The 20,321-nt window shown below is 43.5% G+C and overlaps 3 protein-coding genes across 8 annotated transcripts; 1 reads left to right on the forward strand and 2 right to left on the reverse strand.

Annotated features, from left to right (window-relative positions):
- The first annotated feature begins 130 nt into the window (after nucleotides 1–130).
- tefa (TEF transcription factor, PAR bZIP family member a) lies at nucleotides 131–7,275 on the forward strand. 4 transcript variants are annotated; one of them, XR_007398298.1, is made up of 6 exons: nucleotides 501–3,627; nucleotides 4,099–4,500; nucleotides 4,647–4,867; nucleotides 4,978–5,189; nucleotides 5,642–6,722; nucleotides 7,074–7,275. XR_007398298.1 is itself a non-coding variant. In XM_049015879.1 (5 exons), the coding sequence occupies exons 1-5, from the start codon at nucleotides 366–368 to the stop codon at nucleotides 5,673–5,675; spliced, it is 978 nt and encodes a 325-aa protein (XP_048871836.1). In that variant the 5' UTR covers nucleotides 131–365; the 3' UTR covers nucleotides 5,676–7,275. The 4 variants fall into 4 exon arrangements, 3 of the variants coding, with proteins under 3 accessions (XP_048871836.1, XP_048871834.1, XP_048871835.1); XM_049015879.1 differs by lacking the exon at nucleotides 501–3,627 and adding an exon at nucleotides 131–474 and having other exon boundaries at nucleotides 5,642–7,275; XM_049015877.1 differs by having other exon boundaries at nucleotides 5,642–7,275.
- Nucleotides 7,276–8,223: 948 nt separating this feature from the next.
- LOC125743159 (protein Tob2-like) lies at nucleotides 8,224–16,518 on the reverse strand. Of its 3 annotated transcripts, none has more exons than XM_049015874.1 (2): nucleotides 15,225–16,518; nucleotides 8,224–13,883 (listed from the first exon to the last, which is right to left on the reverse strand). In XM_049015874.1, exon 2 carries the CDS (start codon nucleotides 13,489–13,491, stop codon nucleotides 12,307–12,309), a length of 1,185 nt encoding a protein of 394 aa, XP_048871831.1. In that variant the 5' UTR covers nucleotides 13,492–13,883; nucleotides 15,225–16,518; the 3' UTR covers nucleotides 8,224–12,306. The 3 variants fall into 3 exon arrangements, with proteins under 3 accessions (XP_048871831.1, XP_048871832.1, XP_048871833.1); XM_049015875.1 differs by having other exon boundaries at nucleotides 15,072–16,518; XM_049015876.1 differs by having other exon boundaries at nucleotides 15,067–16,518.
- Nucleotides 16,519–16,642: 124 nt separating this feature from the next.
- Nucleotides 16,643–19,068, reverse strand: LOC125743162 (PHD finger-like domain-containing protein 5A). The gene is made up of 4 exons (XM_049015880.1): nucleotides 18,908–19,068; nucleotides 17,653–17,676; nucleotides 17,259–17,425; nucleotides 16,643–16,861 (listed from the first exon to the last, which is right to left on the reverse strand). The coding sequence occupies exons 1-4, from the start codon at nucleotides 18,957–18,959 to the stop codon at nucleotides 16,772–16,774; spliced, it is 333 nt and encodes a 110-aa protein (XP_048871837.1). The 5' UTR covers nucleotides 18,960–19,068; the 3' UTR covers nucleotides 16,643–16,771.
- Nucleotides 19,069–20,321: the final 1,253 nt, after the last annotated feature.

The following is a 20,321-nucleotide window of genomic DNA, read 5'->3' on the forward strand; positions in this document are numbered from 1 at the left end:
GCGTAGTTTGTTTTGGCGTTAGGTAACGAAGCACATGTCGCCCTCTAGGCACTTTCCGCCGGACACGCGTCGCAACCAATCAGATGGCTCACCTGCAGCTATAGTGATGATCGCAGACACTCATTGGTTAGTTCTCTGCAGTTCGGCGTCTCGGAGGCGTGTGTAGATAACTGGGATTTGCGTGAAGCCTTGTGATCATAATAGATTAAACTCAGATCTGCGTTAAACCTCTCAGAAAGAAGTACGTGAAGTTTTTTTTATTAACAGCAACCAGTGGGAAATCACCGTTTTTCATGTTCTGATGCTGAAGTGCCATTTCCTGGTTTCGTCGCTGATATCAAGATAAACAAAATAAGTTGTCGGAGATGTGTTCTTCCACCGGAGATGTCATCCACGGAGTCACAAGTGACATCCCAGAACTTTTTAAAGCCCTGCTTGATTGCCCCTTCGCTGTACCAAACCTAGGCCCCGACGGTAAGCATGTTTCCCACAATTACTGCCTTAACAGTTTTGACTACTATGAGCAACAGGTCACAGCGACGTCGTAGCAGCCAGTTTAATGTGGTTTACCTTTGCCTGCAATTGCGTCTGTCATCTCGGGGTCTAAATCAAACAGCATGGCCAAACAGAGAAGTTAACAGAATTTGAGTTTGCAGCCATCCAAATACATACAATGTTGAAATGGAATGTTTTAATTGTCGTTCTCATAGTAATAAAACTGCGATGGGTTGCCCCCCCCCGTCCTGGGTTGTTCCCCACCTCGTGCCCGTAGCTTCCGGGATAGGCTCCAGACCCCCCGCGACCCAGAAGGATAAGCGGTTTGGAAAATGGATGTATGGATAGTAATAAAGGAAAAATAATCTTCATTGACGTTTGTTACAGATACAGAGCAAAATTTACTTAGAAGCCACGTTTTTTTAAACCAGTTATCAATATTATAAGTAAAATACAGTCCGTCATGAACAGCTTTGTAGTTGTGGACATAGAACTATTCCATAACATTCTGTGCTAATACTTTGCTTTTAATTGGGCGACTTTCACGCTAAATGTCTGTCAAATGCCCCAGTCTGATTTCATCTTTACGAACGCATACACATTTGTAGGTTTTTTTGCATTAAGTCAACAAGTTTATGAACGAAGTGCAAGGTGTCCAGCGCATTGGGAGACACTGTCATACCCAAATATCAGTATAACACACACGTGTAATATAATAATGATGCAACTGTTACTAAAGTAACAGTGAAATAAGGTACTAATAAAGCGGTCTATTATTATGATCGTTCGGTAGATACCGCAACCAGATCAAAAACTAATCAATATTTTCACGTAAAGAAAAAAAGTTGATGCTACCCTTTCGACAGCCAATGACGTCTTCCTCCAATCGTTCGTGGCACCTCGTAACTCTGACCAGTAGGTGGTGCTGTTTCATTGTCTGAGGTGCTGCGCTGAAGTTCCCATATGCATCCTAGAAATTCAGAACTTTCTACAATCCTACCGTTTAAGTAATGTATATGAAAACAACTGACCACACATTTTAATTGGTGGTCTGCATTACAAATTATGTAAACATGTACATTGAATAACTTTCGCTACTTCATTTTAATTTTATGTGAATGAAGTGGTTAATAAACGCAAATATTAATATTCTGGGTATAATCAACACTTGAATTGCATGTTTACGAAGCTTTGTCGTTAACAAAATATGACACGTTAATTATGTAAATTTTGGCACTGATCTATTAATTGTTTTATCCTTATTACAGAATGTTGCATATAGTAAATATGCATCCAACAGAACGCTGGTTTGTTTAAATTAAATGCAATAGTAATTCATTAACTCCCAGGATCAGTACCCTAGATACGAAGTGAAGGACTGACCCATTTTGTTGTGCTTTCTGAAGTACAGTAACTTGACATTGAGGAACCATTTCTCTAGATAGCCGAAATTCTCCGTTAAAATCGAGGAAGGTTCTCAGTATAACATCTTGCTAATGTATTTTAATGAGTTTACTGTTGTGATTTCGTTTTTAAAAATAGGATTTCAAAAAATATATTGGAGGAAAAAAACAGAAGTGGTGGAATGCCGTTGGGTACAGAATGTTCTCTTGCACTTCCTGCTGAAAACCACACTGCAGTACTGTGAACAACAGGCTCTTGGTGGGTGTGCGCGCAATTCGAGTCTAAGTTATCGTAATTTTGTGAGCGTACAAAGGTGATAGCGCTGTTCTATATTTAGTTTTAATAGTTGTCCTGTGAAATTATCCTAGGACATTAACCTACCTACTGTGCGTATGTGTGAAGGAGGATATGTGGTTGATTTGACTGCATGTAAACGATTCTCGAGCATTGTGCGGCTATTCCTAATGCACAGCACTGGATTTTTTTTAACGCTCCATCAATTAAGCGGGCATTAACGTAATTAATTGTGTTGTTGGGAATTGTTCAGGTTCAGATGTCAATATTATAAACACGCACCGCCTCACGGGACGCGTGTTTTCACTCTTCCCTTGCACTGCAGCCCCGCCCACACGTGCGACACGTTAAATGTAGCTGCTGCATTGTCACTGAAGTGTTAAGCGGCATGTGCTTGACCACGTGAAAGACTTCGACTACCAACGGATTAAAAACGACACGGTGTCTGTAAACAGAATTAAAATAGTTGTGTTCGTGTATACAACTCCCGAATAATATTTTTTGCTAAAATGCCATGCATCCTTCTTCTAACCACTTAGCCCTATCAAGGGTAGTGGAGGGGGGAAATACTGTTCACTAAAATACATTTCTGCAAGATACGTTATTATTACTGTCTGTATTGTTACACTCAACAAAAAACTTAACATGTGCACGGGCAAGGTGCATTTTATGATGTATTAATATGTGAAGTTTCCAGTATCGCAAGTGAATAACTGAATGAAGTTTTGTTTGTTTTACGCCAAACTAGAAGATCGTCAACAACACGTCACTCAGATCGAAACAGGAGACGACACTATAGTAAACAAATCATTTTGATGTATGCTAATTTTAATTGCAAATTTTCCAGATACACTAGTTAATGAGTATTGTTCAGATTAAACTGACAGACGTGGTAACTAGCCGCAAAATGCCTTCAACTTTGGCCGGTGATGAGCTCTGCAGTAAATTTGTAAAGTATGGGACTTGTATCGATTCGGGCGTAAATGAAAATGAATATTCATGAGGATGGATGTATAACCTATTGGTGTAAGGAGGCGGTGCTTTTTGGAAGGGGCGTGGTTCCCATGAATAACGAAATTACGTCCACAATCCGGGGAATCAGGTCAAGCGCAGGAGTGGTTTGTGGTGTCGGTGTTTTGACAGTCTAATTCGGATGTAAGAGCGCACCCAAGGACAAACACGGGTCGGGGCGGAACGGAGGGGCACATACATTAGGAGGAAATTCGCTACTGTCGGGTTGCATGTGATCAAGCAGCAGATTCTTAGTTTGCTGGTGATCGGTAAGTCATCTCCCTAGCTGGTCGACAATGCCCGGGGAGTCGACCGTAACTGTTTCCCTGGAGTCTGTCTCCGGTCCCCCGAGTTCGTTTCCCGTTGTTTTGAAGAAGATGATGGAAATCCCCCCACCAAACATACTCGAGGACGGTGACGACGGTAAGGCACGGTTGCTTTTCGGGATTTACTGGGATGGCAGTGCGTGTTTACTTGCTCGTACGGGGAGCCGAAGTGAGCCGAGTGTGGACGAGTGCGGTCTTCGGGCAGACATCTTGCAGCCCGTGCGGCGTAGTGGATTATAGTACACGATGTACACAAACAGGGGCAGGAGCAGCATAAGCGCACCACGGGAGGACTGCCAGTTTTACGCATCGATTTCATCCCGTAGGACTGTCTTAATGAAGATAGTTTTGCCATGTTTTGACGTAGTTTAAGAAAGTTAAATGTCTTGCACAGAGAAGTATATCGGTTCTGATAGGTGCTTCAAGGTATTTACGGCTACGGGTTTGTTTACTTGAAACGTTTATGGATTAATTGTCTTGAAATACGGATGATTTTACCCCCCGCCCCCATTCTTTTTTATTGTGCTTCATCGCTGCCCCCCCCCCCCCCAAACCCGACCTCCTGTAGAAAAGGACAAGGATTTGTTATGCGCAGCAGGAAATGGAGACTGTGGTGGAGGCGGGGGCAGCGGTGGTATGGGCCCCTCTGCCTCCTTAACCCCTGCTATATGGGATAAGACCATCCCTTATGATGGAGAGACCTTCCACCTGGAGTACATGGACCTGGACGAGTTTCTGCTGGAGAATGGCATCCCAGCGCCATTGGAGCAGGACCACCAGAAGGACCAGGTCAAAGATGGGTCCCAGGAGCCTTCTGGGGAGACGCCCCCTGCCAGGTCAGGACCGGACAGCTCCGCTGACACCCCCCTGCTACCCGTGGTTGAGCTGGACCGGGGTGAAGAGGAGCTGGTTACAGTCACTGTGTCAGCAACAGAAAACGCATCCAAGGCTGAGGACAGTGCAGGTGAGGGTCAGTGTCATGGGGTTTATTAACAAGTTCACAGATAGAAAATGACTCAGGCTTGATTTCAAAAAAGGCAATGTAGATTTATACTGAAAAACCTGATAGCCGGTAATCCACAAGTGACTTGGATTTTTGTTTGTTTATTTTGCAAGAGGCGGACAAAGATCTGGACTGCGTGACGCCCACCTCGATCGACCCAGAAGAAATCGAAGTGGAGGTGAACTTCAAGCCGGATCCCACCGACCTGGTGCTGTCCAGCGTGCCTGGGGGGGAGCTTTTCAACCCGCGCAAGCATCGCTTCTCCGAGGAGGAGCTCAAGCCGCAGCCAATGATCAAGAAGGCGAAGAAGGTGTTTGTGCCCGAAGACCAGAAGGTAACGTGGGAAGAGGTTGGGTCGCTGCGGGTGGAGGGGCCTGCCCTCCCATTTTCCCGCCTTCCCACCCTCACACTGATTTCTACACCAATCGCCACTCGCCGCTGCAGGACGAGAAGTACTGGCAGAGACGAAAAAAGAACAACATGGCGGCCAAACGCTCGCGCGACGCCCGCCGGCTGAAGGAGAACCAGATCACGGTGCGCGCTGCCTTCCTGGAGCAGGAGAACATGGCACTACGTCAGGAGGTGGCCGAGCTGCGGAAGGACTACGGGCGCTGCAAGAACGTCGTGGCTCGCTACGAGGCCAAATACGGACCGATGTAAGGGCGGTTTTGATCGAGCAAGGGTTGGATGGCTTACACATCCACCACTGGCCACTAGGGCGGCGACATTCGTCGGACACTCGCACACGGGACGACAACACTGCCCAGACACATTAGGGTGGCTAGGTGAGCAGCACACGTATGTACATGTTCACGCATGATATACAAACGCATTCAGTACGTACCTGATATGTTGCTACAGATCGGGAGCGTTAGTCTGTGCGCCGCATCCTGGCCAAACGAAATGGATACCAGTTATTATCAGGAGGTTGCAGACGATTGTGTTACACTGCACAGAACTCTGGGAATTCCACATAATGCCATTTAGCATCCACAACTTTCAAAAATAGCTTGTTTTTAAAAAATAGAATTTCACTTCTCCACCCCCCCCATCCCCCCTCATGTATTTTTGGTGACTGACAATTGTGTTTCCCCCCCCCCGTTTCAAGTGCCCCAGTCGAAACAGAGGTAGAAGACCAGTGAGAATTTATTGATTTATTGATTCATTTGTGGTGGTGTGGGAGGGGGAGTGAAATAAATGAATTAATAAATACATAAATTAAGCAGAGGATGAAAAACAGTGAGCGGACACTGGAAGCAGGCGAATGAAGAGGAGGACAGGAAGCTGGTGTGTGTGTGGGTGACAAACTGCGGACGAAAGTGTGTGGCGATTTGTTTATGATTAGTGTTTCCTTTTTTATTGATATGTCTTTTTTTGCCTTTGTTGTCGGTCTTTGTGTGTGTCTGTCTATGAAATTGTTCTGTCTGTGTTTCTGAATAATTAATTTTACCGGGAACCCGGAAAGGGGCGACACGTTCGCCCATGTAAGCCTCTTCCTTACAGCAGGACGCGTGGGCAGGTTTAGGAAAACAAAACACCGAGTCCCACAAAGACAGTTAGATCGAGCTTTGCAATAATTTCTCAAAATTTCAGACTTTTAAAATGGACATTTTTAAGTTTTTGTATGTTTTTTTAAAGGTGGGTGTACATTTCGATGGATGTACTCTTTTATATTATACATAGAAAATGTTAAATTATAGGCTATTTGTTCCATTGTTGTATCGAAGAAAACTGGTTTCTGTATTTAAGTTATGGGGAAAACCAGTTACTGAAATATTCACCTATACATACTTGCTCTAAAACAAATGTACATGTGTATATTTTACCCCAAATATACGTCACGGCTGCCCAGTTTCACACCGAAATGTGAGGGGTGGACGATGAAGCCCACTAAGGATTAAAATCTAATTGGGTTTCAGTATTTTTCCAAGTATAAAATGGCATCCAGAATGCTTTTACCACGTGTAAGCATGTATGTATATTTATGTAAGTTAAAAAGATGCATTTCTTAGAATCTGCAAAAAAAAACAAACGACACCCAGTGATGAAAGTCTGATGGACACCCAGTGGTGGAAAGGCCAGAGGGTGGGGGTCAGTGGTGCTGAACTGGCATGCCGCAGTGACCCTGAGTACTGGAACTCCTTTCACTGGATGCACTGGATGTGTCGACCTCACAGGGACCTAAATCCGTAAGTGTCTTGAGCCCATACAGCACAAAGCCTTGTTCCCCGAAAGCAGGGCAGGATTGTTACATATCAGAAACCAAACTCGACTCTATATCAGGGCCCTCACTTATCTTTTGTTAATTGATGTATAATTTTGTTTGATACTTAGTTTCAGGCTTAGTGCTGAAACAACATTGTGTATTTTTTTCTTTACAATGTGTTAATGTATTGCTTCCTGTTTGGATTACCAAGGCTTGAGGTACATTTGATGTTTTTTTTTTTGTAATGTATGAATAGGAAACCTAAATTTTGAGATTGCAGGTTTTTGGTGTAAAATAGGTTCTTGTTTAAATTAAGCTTTATTTTTTTGTACAGAATCATACCCTGGACTGTTCAGATTGCAGATTCATTTTCGCCATGGAAACTATCAGGGTAGCATGATGGACATGAATTGTGACCAGCGTGTTGCAGGTTCCAGGCTCAGAAGACCCCATTGTGAACTATATTGTAAATTATGTAAGTTACATAAATGTCTGATAAGCAACCTGAAAATAAAACTGATTGTATTTATCTATTAGCAACGGTGGTGAAGGTCTCTTGTAATTAACATAAGAGCTTAATATTGCTAACATATCTCTGCCAAATTAAAATAGCAATATCATGGGCATAACCCCTCCCCCTCCAAATGCTCCAATCTGATCTGTAAGCAGAAGCCTTCATTGGTAGTCTCCATGGCTATTGTTCTGAATCTGAGCCATTTCTTCCATTTGTTGTTGATGCTGCAGATGAAGTGTCCCATTTCTCTATATGATGGATTGCAGCTTTTGCTCCCTGTTCTGCTGGCACACCTGAGTATGGGGGCTCAGCGCGCGCGTGTCAAAGCAGCACGGCAGTCGGCTTGGCGGGCAGCACGCAGGGGGGGGTGTTATGTAAATGGGGCCCTATTAACTAGCAGAAGAGGCCGGCGGCAGCGACATGCGGCAGCGACATGCGGCAGCACTGCCCCTTCCCGATGTGCGACAGCAGCCGCGAAGAGCGTTACGCCTGCTAACACCATTCACAATCTGCTGTTCGCTCGTTGGATTCGTTTTATGAGCCACTTTTGCGCTCCCCCATCATCCTGTCTGGGGAGGGAATGTTACGTCTCCTGTGCGATGATAGAGTTCCTGAAAGTCGCCGGGTAATGCCACAGGTTTCTTCCCCTCCTGTAATCCCACTGTATTCGCATGCAAGAAACGACTAGCAACACTGCTGGATAGAGGCCTAGAGAGGGAGCGAGACTCACACAGATAAGTATCCAAAGGGAACAAAGACGGTCCTCTGTGTCGCTCGCCGGCACAATGGGCAGCCCGGCAGACCACGACTGCCAGTGTAATTGTTCCTAGGTTGTGCTTGAGGACCATGCGTTATGTAACCCACACACATTGGGCTGGAATTGTGTAATGGGGGGGGGGGGGGGGGGGGGATGAGAAGTGGAGTGTAGGGATGAGGAAGGTAGTAGCTTTAGCTGAGGGGGAGAGAAAAACTAAGGGCCATGATTATAGTCATTTATAAACACATTCATAATACATCATAATGCATTCATAAAAGATTACAAGCATGGCTATAAATATTCATCGAAAGGCATAACATACGCAAAATTTTTATTATAATGCGTTATGAATGCTTTATGAAGCTCTAATCTATAATGCACTATAGATACCTTTATAATGCATTATAATGGTCGGCATAAGCATTACAATGCAGTACAAAGCATCCTTAAAGGTATCTAATGCTTTTGTTTTACAAATGCATTACAATGCATTACGGATGCGTTTACAAATGACTAAAAACACGGCCTTGTGTAAAATGTTACCAAGCTAACTTTCCAGGCCAATATATTTTTTGTCTCCCTATTTGCAGCAGAGGGGCTTTGCCACATTTCTCCACATCAATCAATGGAGCTGGGGATAACGGAATTAGCCTGGGCCAATATTACATTCACAACTGAGCTTAGCAGACAATGGGCTCATTTACAGAATGGCACACTGCAGTTCGGCACCATTCACAGGGACTCCCTGGCACAGCGTGCCCGTCGCTTTTGTGAATGAACGAATGGGCCCTAAATGCAGCTTTGTGCGAAACGGCACGCGCTACGGGTCGTTAAGTTTGGAAAGAGTGAGTCACTGCATCCCCGCCATTCTGCGGTCCTGAAACGAGACCAAACGCTCATGTCAAGGGTAACCGGCTGAAAGGAGACGGCAGGAAGCAGCGGATCCAGTTTTCAGGGAGTTGGTTTTGCAGGTTGATAGATTAGCATGGTGCTGGTTACAGCTTAGTATGCGAACAGACGAAAACAAAGCGAAAAAGACGTTCTGGGTCTAGACACGGATCTCAGCTCTTTTCACCACAGAGACGTAGCTACTGCTCCTTCCTGTGGTTCTAAATTCCCACCAATACGCTCTGGGCTCTTACACAGGAAGCGGATTGCTACCGCATGAAGGAAAGCGGGTATCACAGAAGCCGAGTACACGGATCCGTCGTCCGGTTAAATCCCAGGAGATCCGCTGTGGGGCACCGCATTCAACATGAACTCCAGGAAGATATCCAGTGACACTGAGAAGGGAGTGAAACTGGAAAGCATTCACATGAAGGCTATGGAAAAGTGAACGTTAAATGCTAGCAATAGCTAAAATAATGCAAATCACTGAGACCACACAAGAGGATGACTTTCATGCTTTGGTCTCTTTTATTACAAAACTAAAAAAAAAAAAAGAGATAAAATAAAATGCAGGCGTCCGCCTGCTGAGAGGAACAAAACAGGTCCACCGGAACAGGCAGGTACAGAATCTACAATGCAAGGACCAAGTACCAATCATACCCACAGACAGTACTGCATTAGTTCGCAGACAGAAACAAACGATCGGTGCATTTTTCAACTCTGTGCTGCTTTGAATTCTAGAGCAGCCAAAGTGATGAGATAAAACTGGCTCACAGATGTTAGTGCCCATCCATCAGGAACAAGTGACACATAATAATCGCAAGGAAAAATATTGCACGTCCAAAAAAAAAAGTGCAAATGCTTCATCTTCACCTGTCTTCCATTAGTCTAGTCTGACATCGGAGCCTAAGGTAGTGTGAGGATTACGACAGCATCCCAGAATGCAACTGAAAAGCAGACTGAAAAGCACACTTGAAGAAAAGCTATTCAGAGCGCAGTAGTGATGTTTGAAGCTCGTCACATGGAGCGGTTCGCCAGTTCCAAATCTGCATTCTGTTAGCGGTCGCTAATCCGGATTCAGACCCAGAAAAAACAGAAACCAAAGAAGCCGTCGGACTCTAGTTAACTGAAGACCCCCCCAGAACATGTTTACTTGCATTACATGTTAACCAATCTAGGCTGTAGGAAATGGACGTGTCACAACAACAGGGCATGTTGAAGTCTGAGGGGCTGCACTGGCTGGCAGACTATGGCACCTGAACCTGAAGAGCATTCAGTGAAATATCCGGCCGCGTCAACTTATCCAATAAAGTAAAACTGCAAACATCCAACGCCTTGCGCCAATCACCTCCTTTGGTATTCTGACAGATACCCCCGAAACAGCAGAACTAAAAGGAAACGTGAAAAGAAATATCGACTCATATGATTGTGTGGTAGCCACGTCAACAGTCTTCTGACTGAAAGAGACACTCTGCTCCCATATTCACATTTTACCTAAACCCAAATTGAATTCCCCTCCATTTTACGTCACCACCAAACTATTCTCCTGGATAACCTACATTCACCATTAAATGCCAGCATTTCACTCATATGTATCTCTATAAAGCCTGAAGACTAAAGAATCCCAACCATGAAACAGCCAATAAGACATATACCTTATATGATTGTAGACTACGTGTGAATTTTTAATGCCGATATCCTGCCACTCCTTATCACACTTAATCTTAAGGTGAATGCACCCAAACGATTACACTCAATAATAAACCATGTGAGAATCAGCCATCCAGAAAAAAGAAACCATTCATCATTAGTCACCTCTTATTCAAAATGTTAAAACCGTACAACAACTCGGCCATGACAGACGTCACGGAGTAATCACCCCATCCATAATACTTGTGGTGGTAATCTTCTCTTAATGTGTTCCCTAGAGATAGCAGTGAGGGACGAAATACTGGGTGCACCTGTGTTAGACGTCCAGAAGCAGCGGAGGTGAGGGGGCCACCTTCTCTGCTCTCCTGACCATGGTCAACCATCAACCACTACTTCATGACCCGTTTCACTCTTGGATGGTTAGACACATTATCGATGCTTCGCTGCTTCCCACTGCATGGATCACACACTCACAGTGGGATCACAGTCACAGTGCTCCTCGCCCCCCCCCCTCCATTCCAGGTAACCTGGTAAGGATGGAAGGATGCAAACAGCCAATGGGAAACATCTGAAGTCCATATTCATATATAGGGGCAAATGAAAGCAGCTTTACAGTTAGAGTACACAATCAGAAAAGCATAGATGCCGTGGGGTCATGACCATGTCGCTGAGCACAACAGCAGATGCACGGAAACTGATCAATTTTTAAAATTTTAGCGACTGGACACCATGTTCACAGAGACACTCCTAACCCACCCCCACCCCCTCCGAGTCCCCTTACCCTCCCACAGCAGCCTCTCTCCTTCACAGCGAAAGTCACACTGGGCCATTTATCACCATCCCCAGTGCTTATCTATTCTCCTCCCTCTTCCACTCTCACCTTCACTCACTGCCGATGGGGATGCAGCTGTGTGTGTGTGTGTGTGTGTGTGTGTGTGTGGCTTCCATTCCCAATACAGCAAAGCCAGAGAGCATCCCAGTTTCTCCTTCTCAAAATCTCTTCCCTCATTTGATGTCCCCAATCTCTCACGTACTATTGCCACTGAAGTGCCTGAGATACGAGTAAGAAAACCTGAAAGGGGAAGACAAATTCTCAGATTGCTGGATTCCAAGAAAAGTCTCCTTCCAGCATCGGGACAGGTAATCCTATCTGGGAGTCACATGACACGACGTGTCACCGTGCTCAGACTGTCCTAGTTAAACGCAATGCAAAAGTCATGTTACAGCAGCCAAAAAACACCTCAGTGCAGAGTCACTTTGCATGGAAAAAGTCTGTGACATCATCAATGTTTCAAGCCCACCTAGTGTGTTTAAAATGTCTACCTTTCAAATTGCATTAAAAACTAACCGGGCTTGAAACACCAAAAAACTCACGATTAACAGTCAAATGAAGATCATTTTGATATTGCGTTCCAAACCTATTGTTCAGCGTGGAATTGGCTGATCTCTAGCATTACATGGATTTTTTTCCCCAAAAGGAGAAAACCTGCAACCAGCAGTAATCAGACTGAATAAGTGTTAAAAAGTACCACCTCACTGGGTTACCAACAAGCCTCATCAACTTCCTTTAAACCCATTAACATAACTAAACACCAGTAACAAATTGTTGAATGAGCACTAGTGTGAAAATAGGCATGATTGTGAAAATTTCAATCCTGGAAGACTGTTGTGTCTCTCAGGCACTATGGAAACCGTGAACGGGAATAATATACAAACCAAAAGCACAACTAGAGCATCCCAGATATGCATCAAAAGCCATTAACTGGCCAGTACTATAGGCTGGGAGCTGTGGTTGGTGTACTGCAGGTTGTACCCTGAAATTCCATCCATGAATGTTGGCTTCTCCAGATAGGAAATTCCACCTCTACCACTGACAACTCCCACTGAATGACCCGGCTGGGAACTCGAGAACAGGCCAAAGGTTGGGTGAACATTAAGAGGATTAGGATGTGGAAGAGTGGTGTGGACAGGCAGAGGTGGAACATCAGAGTCAAAGCTACATCCCACTGGGGATACTGGGTAGATTAAGTCTTTGGTATTAGGAGACATCTGGTTGGAGGTGGGACTCCCAAAAGAGTGTAGGGAGAAGGACCTGTGCTTGATAAGGCCGGCGTGGGGTACAGTAACGGGGGAACGTGAGCACATGGCTGGCTGAGGTGAGATTCCAGATCCGGAACCTGCACACTTCATCTTGGTGGAGCCAAATTTGGTTGCAGCAAAACTAGCAGTCGTAAAAGTGACAGGGTGGGGGGTCGGACGGCTGTCGGAAGCAACTGGAAGCTGCGGCTGAGATTGATCATAATTCAGACGTGGATTCGGAGGAGAGGGGGTTGAGCTGTTTGATGAGTTAATGCTTCTGTTGGCAGCTGGGCATGAGCCAAAATATCCAAAAAAGTTATGGTGGGATGAGGAGTGTGTAGGAGAGCTGGGGAGAGACTGTACGCCAATAGGAGACACCTTGTCTACTACTGGTATAAATATCTGTGCTTTAGGATTGAACCCTAATTGCTTGTCTTCTAGCTGCATCTTATCATTGCAGTCACCAAATACACACTCCTCTTCAACATTCCCAATGTCACAGACTTGGACAGATGGGTCTTTTAAGTACAGGACTTGCACTTCCCCACTTTCCCCGATTTGATAGGATACCTCGTATGGGTCAATCCACACGCTCAGCTCAGGCGGGACGTTGGCTCGCACCTCCGACATGTCAAGCCCGCTCCGCCGCGCTGCCAGCTCTACCACAGTGTCCCTGGCAATGCCGAGGTGCAGGCAGCGAAAGGCACACCCCCGCAGGGGGGTCTCGGGATACCAGTGGCCTTCGAAACGCGCCATCAGGAGCCGCTCAAGCTCCTCCCCGAACATGTCGGCGCGGCGACGTGGCAGCTTGTCATACAGATACGAGACGACGAAGTTCGAGGCAATCTTCACCTCCAGATGCATGACTTCAAGGGCCACAAAAAGCGATGCAGTGGCTCGATTATGATTATTCGGTTTGTGATGTGATTGTGCAGAAGTCCACTGCAGGACGGATTAACCTTGGGCGCTGCTCTTCATAATGTAAGTGTATCCGGATGCAGATTTAAGACAATTCACTTAGGCCCGGTCTAGGAAACCTGCCAGATGGCTTCTGGAGTGTCCCCCCACGATCCAGAAACTCCCAGCGCTGGTCCTTCAAACAACCTGCTACTGGGCTGCTATTCCAGTTCACGACAAAGGAGATGACTTGGTGTTATGGGTGGGGTAGAACTCATTTGTTCAGCTGGGCGGCAGCTACTGTCCCAAGATCAGTAATCAACAGCTTTTCTGCCGTCTCAACACACAGTCGCGACAATCTGGAGAAGACAGAAATTCAAGGTAAATGACACGACACGAGGTGACCTCGTGGGAATGCAGAGGACAGGAAATGCTCTTAGAAAACAAAGACGGAGCAAAGCAGATATGGTAAATCTGTAAAGCTATCCTGCAGTTATACCAAGGCTAAGGTTATGTTATTATTTACTGTAGCAACAGTAACTATAGTAACACTAAGCAGAAAAATACACAATTGCCAAATCTACCTATCTTGCATATTATTATTAAATTCATTGGCATTTGAGGTTTGACAGACCATTCTCTAGTTAAAATGCATGGTTTGTATGTATTATTCATACGTACTATATTGTACCTCTACAAAAAAAAATTATAATAAAAAAACAGTAAAACTAGTTTCCTCTCTTCATCTATTCACTACAACCCAGGTAGTTTCCGCTATATTTCCAGCAGTGTAATGTAATACTGAACTGGACAAACTAATTAGGGCTATTATAGCAGTGCTTAGTTTAAGATGAGCGGTCGTTAATGGAAAATCCTGGTCCACAGGGAAACATACATTTAGGTTTTTGCGTAGTGTACAAGGTCATGAAACGTAGTCCTGACCAACAATATCCCACAATATAGTAGGAACAACGCTATTCAGCTCACAGAAAAAGCGAGGTCCAAGGCGGTACAGGACACCAGGACAAATTCAATAACATTATCGCTTTTACAGCCATTAAAGTTATAATATCAATCTGCTTGAATATCGTGACTTTGGAGTCATCTTTAAAACTGACCCATTTTGTGATATCCAATCTCACTAGAAAAAAAAAGCACAATGAATAGGAATATCCGTCGTTCGATGCCCTATAAAACTATTGTGGAAATGTAGACTACAATGAAACACAAACGACAGAAACAATCTTTGTGTGATTTTTTTCAGATCGCCGACACTTTCCAGCACATTAACTCCAGAAACTGCGGTAGAATTACAGGCTTGTACCCTAATGAATTAATCTTGGGTACAGGCTTTTCCTGTGCGCCCCGCGCGCGGTACACGCTGTTCCAGCGTTATTATGCAAGACTGTAGGAGTATCCAGTAAGCTACGGCATGCAATGATTTAGATCATTTCAGGGCGTGATCGGAATGTGATCTATAAAAATAACTGTTATTTCACCAAAGTTACACGCGTAATGTATAATGACAACTCAGAAACACACCTTACCAGAAAATGAGAGAGCACGTATGTCCGTGGATGGTTATCTGCCCAAGATCACATTCTATATCCGATTTTTCCGCTTTAACATAACGTGTTAAAATCACTGAATATAACACTTCTTCAGTGATACATGATCCCTCACCGGCGCTCTGTACTTACTGCATGTCAAGCTTTCCCCCATAGGTGCCGCAAGCTGCCAAAGTCTGACATGGGAGTCTAGTGCCACAACCGACTCGACTTATAGCTGCTCAGTCTAACGTTTTAATTTGTCGCTGGATTTTTACACAGTTAAATGCACCTCCGATTACAGCAGCGGTGATCTGGAAACGAAGTAACCAGGCAAAAGTTTACACCGCCTCGGTCGAGCGCATTTATACCCAAGTCGGTCGTCTGACTTCTCGGCTTACGTGACGCTGCTGACGTTGGGACTACTTTCCCGTGGATCCCCAATTTTATTGATTCTTTGAAGTTATCTTTTATTAATGATGTATGTGCTATTTTAATGACTCGTTTGGAGTATTTTGTTTGGTGATGATGCCTAAAGTTATTAAAATAACATGCATATATATGTATCATATGGATTATCTTTAGAAGGCTTTTGAAAAGTAGAGCATTTCTTTTCGTACTATATTATGTAAAATTGGTGGCACAGGAGGTAGCACACGTGCCTCTAGCGTTAGGGGTTCGAATCCCACTTCCGCCCTGTCGAATGGATTCCTCCTGGGAGCTCAGCTACTCCTGCATGCCAAGCACATGCAGTTCTGCTACCTGGTATCTCTGAATTGCCGTAGAGAATGACTGAATTTGTGATTGTCTGCCCTGTGGTTCCATCCAGGATGTACCCTATGCAGCTTGGGACTGGAACCACATACCCCAGTGATCCTAACCAGGATAAACGATTGCAAGATGGATGCATGATCTGATATGGACTGACACTTACTATAGATGAGTTTTCTTAAAAATCAGCAGCTATATAAAGATTCCAGGCATTTCCTAAAGAAAGATCCCACTGGTTCTTCTGGAGAATCGAAACCCTGGTGTAAAAACAGTGCCACTATGTCATTAATAACATGGCTGAGGACTGCAGGAGGAGAATATATGTTTCTGTTTCCATTTCAATCAATTTACCGACAGGGGCACACTAAGTATAAATCACTGATATGTATAAGAACGTATTGCAATAATGAAACGTAAAAATAGCTGCACCCTTGTAAGGTACATCAAATAATTGCAATTGTGCATCTGAGAAAAGCAAAACAAAAACCTCAGATTACGTCAGGGCAGCTGCTCTTTTCCTAATAATTGAATCACATTGTGTTTTTCCAGAAGTACAAGCAATGAGATAGACATCCTTGGCTGAAGGACGAAATATTATCTAATTGGGTGCCAACATTGTCAGCTTGAAAAGAGAGGAGGCCACTCATCACGAATAACGTAGTTTACATTTTCAGAAATCATTTAAAAAGCAATAAATTGTATTTTTAATCCACCTTAATATATGGATTTATGCCATTTAGGTCTATGTTTTCTGTTCATCACCATTACTTTGTCAGAAGAAAACAAAACCGACAATGATACAAAGAAAACTGAAAAGACTTTATTATGCTCAAAAATTTTTGTGGAAAAACAGACCAGAAACATGGCTTGGAACAGCTCTGCAGAGAACACCACCGCCGACGTCAACGCCCCCACCCGGGTTCACAGCTTCACCTCTTCTTGAAGCCATATTTTTTCCGCTCGTAAAAGAGGTCGGTCTTGGAGCTCCCCAGGTTCACGATCTTAGGGCAGCCATCTCTCTGCACAGCAGGACAGGAAAGAGATCGAACACATCAGTATGTTTTTCTTTGAAAGTACATACGTAGGTGCCGTCTCCAAATGAGGCAAAAAGCTTTTTCCACATTAGCAACATAAAATATTAAAATGACCAACGTTAAGAGCATTAAAATAAAAATATGCATGACCATATGAGTGAGCAAAAGACCTTTACACATATATACAAAACATAGCCAGGCAAAGATGATAAAGGCTTCAAACCAATAACAAAATCATAAAAACCCAAATACCACAGATTTAGAAAGACTTATGTACAAGTGGATTTCATGTCTTTTTATGAACAATTACATCTTTTTAAGCAGTTTTAATCTCTGATAACATAGAAAATCCACTACATGGCTAGAAAACTGGGACACTCACATCTTTTTCCTGAATGGTGCACTCCTTGCAGTAATAGGCATCAGACACTCCCGGCCCTCCACAGATGACACAGCGTCCCTGATAGGATCCGTAGTTGCATTCATCACAGATACGCACCAGCGTGCAGGGCCTTACGTAGGAATCGCAGATGACACACTTCCCATCACCTGGGGGGTGGGGGGTTGGTCAATGATTACTATATTTATATATATAAATCTAAGGATTTATAGATCCATAAGCACCAGAGTGTTGTGGTGCAACACCACCGAGGTAAAGTGTTACAGAAATATAAACTATATGTTCAGAAACAATAAGTTAAATTAAAAAATGTCAATAGGATGAAGCACTAAAGCAGCACCTAGGTTTTAGTGCAGAAAAGTTAAAAAGTACTTACATTTTTCACATAATCTTCCAATAGCTGAAAGAAGAACAGAGATAAACATTAACATATTAGAAAAACAGTTTCACCTGTCTACATTATTTTTACCATATATTTACCAAACCAGACTCATTTTACCAGATGAGGGGGGACAGTCTTGGCCATAGTGTTTACAATAACAGATATAAAAAGAAGCAGTCTCAAAACTTCAGGCTTCCTCAATCATTGCAAAGCCAGACAAATAATCAGTTTATACTTATTTTATAACTATAACATATTATTAGCGAGCCTTAATAACGCCTTATGTTAAGGTAACAATAATTTTTATGTCCAATGATAATGGTCGAAGGCGGTCGAAGGAATTCGAAGGCGGTCGAAGGACGTTACTTCGATAGTACATTTCCTCATTCGTAAGAAAACTAATCGGTGAAAATTAAAAGCGAAAAGACATAAAAAGAAGCAGTAACAAAACTTCAGGTATCTTCAATCTTTGCAAAGCCTGACAAAATCAGTTTCAACTTATTTTATAAATATATATTATTAGCGATAGGTCGAAGGAGTTCGAATGCGAACGGCGGTCGAAGGAGTTCGAATGCGAACGGCGGTCGAAGGAGTTCGAATGCGAACGGCGGTCGAAGGAGTTCGAATGCGAACGGCGGTCGAAGGAGTTCGAATGCGAACGGCGGTCGAAGGAGTTCGAATGCGAACGGCGGTCGAAGGAGTTCGAATGCGAACGGCGGTCGAAGGAGTTCGAATGCGAACGGCGGTCGAAGGAGTTCGAATGCGAACGGCGGTCGAAGGAGTTCGAATGCGAACGGCGGTGAAAGGAGTTCGAATGCGAACGGCGGTGAAAGGAGTTCGAATGCGAACTGCGGTGAAAGGAGTTCGAATGCGAACGGCGGTGAAAGGAGTTCGAATGCGAACGGCGGTGAAAGGAGTTCGAAGGCGAACGGCGGTGAAAGGAGTTCGAATGCGAACGGCGGTGAAAGGAGTTCGAATGCGAACGGCGGTGAAAGGAGTTCGAATGCGAACGGCGGTGAAAGGAGTTCGAAGGCGAACTGCGGTGAAAGGAGTTCGAATGCGAACTTCGGTGAAAGGAGTTCGAATGCGAACGGCGGTGAAAGGAGTTCGAATGCGAACGGCGGTGAAAGGAGTTCGAAGGCGAACTGCGGTCGAAGGAGTTCGAAGGCGGTCAACGGACGTTACTTCGATAGTACATTTCCTCATTCGTAACAGAACTAGTCGGTGAAAATTAAAAGCGAAATCTTACCAACGCCGGCTTGTTTTCTGCAGAAAATCAAATCTGGATGATGCTTCGCCATGTCGAATGTTCGTAAACGTTACCCTGTGAACTCCGACCTCGGTGTGACCTTTCAACTTTATTTTCCATAAAACAAAATTAATATGCTACACTAAATTATACATAATATAAATGTGAAGACTTTGATCGAAATTACGCAACAAAAATATTTTACAACAGCAAAAATTAAATTGTAAATCTTTTAGCAATTGTGTAAGTTAACTGCGCATGCGTCAAACAAGACGCGTTATATTGGTTATGATAAACGAGGAAATGCATACTGCCATCTATCGGAGTGGAGTATTGAGGAACTAGTAACGCAGTTCCATTTTGTTATCCATACCTGCGGAAGAATTTTAAAGACACCTTAACACTTATACCTGCTGTAACACAGAAACCTCTTTATTTCTGTAGTAAAAATTCCTTTTTAGAATATACTCCGGACACTATGAGCTCCGTTCAGTTCAAGTGAAGGTTAAGTGAAATGGTGCATTTGCTGCTGTTGAATAGTGCTGAATAAGTGAAGTGAATAATTAGACGATTCATTTGCTGTACATTTCATATTCTGTGATTGTGGCGAAAGTGTTTATGTAGTTTCTTCGCAATGTAGAAGAAGATATTGCACCACGCTGCTGTATCACCCTTACTAAAAAGTAAAAAGTATACTTAAAATTTTATTAAGTATACTTCTTGGGACTAAATTGCCCCACTTTTAGTTCATTAAAGTACATATTTTAAGTGTATTTGTTTAGTAATATTAGTTATTAGTAATTTTATACCCGAAACTGCTACAAACAGCACAGTAGCGATATGACTATGCATGTAAAAATTTGCAAAACATACTTAGAGATACTTTTTTCTCTTAGTCACTGAAAATGAACAAATATTGTTTTGAATGCCAAAATTAAAGATAAAATACATTTTACATATAAGCTAGACTTTTCTCAATATATGTCAGTTTAAGCCAGGTATACTTAAGTCAGACTTTCTTTAGTATATCTCTGTTACGTACATACGAAGTTTACTGAGAGTATACTTACAATTTTTTTTAGTTTAGAAAAAGTATACTTATATACTTCTTTTTCGCACGGGCGCAGTTTAAAATTATGCAGCTATCCGTCAGTTCTCGTCAGACCATTTAAAGGACTGTGTGCATCTTTATGTACGATTTCCAGCAGCGTGATCTGTTATTGACATTTAAGAGTATGACAATGATCGAACACGTCGAGATTACCTTTCTTTTAAATAAGCATGCACTTAATTCAGGTGGGGTGAAAAGATGGGTAAAAGATGCATAGGCAACGTGTAGCTGCCCTGGATATCGTGCTGCTTATCCCCAGATACCGAAGTACACATTTATTTCACAGCATAGCAAATCAGAATC

This window comes from Brienomyrus brachyistius, chromosome 5, assembly GCF_023856365.1.
Source record: "Brienomyrus brachyistius isolate T26 chromosome 5, BBRACH_0.4, whole genome shotgun sequence".
Taxonomy (NCBI): Eukaryota; Metazoa; Chordata; class Actinopteri; order Osteoglossiformes; family Mormyridae; genus Brienomyrus; species Brienomyrus brachyistius.

Bases quoted from the DNA above. Each gene is read 5' to 3' on its own strand.
- tefa (XM_049015877.1), top strand. From the start codon at position 3,501: ATGCCCGGGGAGTCGACCGTAACTGTTTCCCTGGAGTCTGTCTCCGGT. The intron at 4,868-4,977 runs GTAACGTGGGAA...TCGCCGCTGCAG, and splicing joins TTGTGCCCGAAGACCAGAAG to GACGAGAAGTACTGGCAGAG. The intron at 5,190-5,641 runs GTAAGGGCGGTT...CCCCGTTTCAAG, and splicing joins GAGGCCAAATACGGACCGAT to TGCCCCAGTCGAAACAGAGG.
- LOC125743159 (XM_049015874.1), bottom strand. From the start codon at position 13,491: ATGCATCTGGAGGTGAAGATTGCCTCGAACTTCGTCGTCTCGTATCTG.
- LOC125743162 (XM_049015880.1), bottom strand. From the start codon at position 18,959: ATGGCGAAGCATCATCCAGATTTGATTTTCTGCAGAAAACAAGCCGGC. The intron at 17,677-18,907 runs GTAAGATTTCGC...TTCTTCTTTCAG, and splicing joins CAGAAAACAAGCCGGCGTTG to CTATTGGAAGATTATGTGAA. The intron at 17,426-17,652 runs GTAAGTACTTTT...CCCACCCCCCAG, and splicing joins TGGAAGATTATGTGAAAAAT to GTGATGGGAAGTGTGTCATC.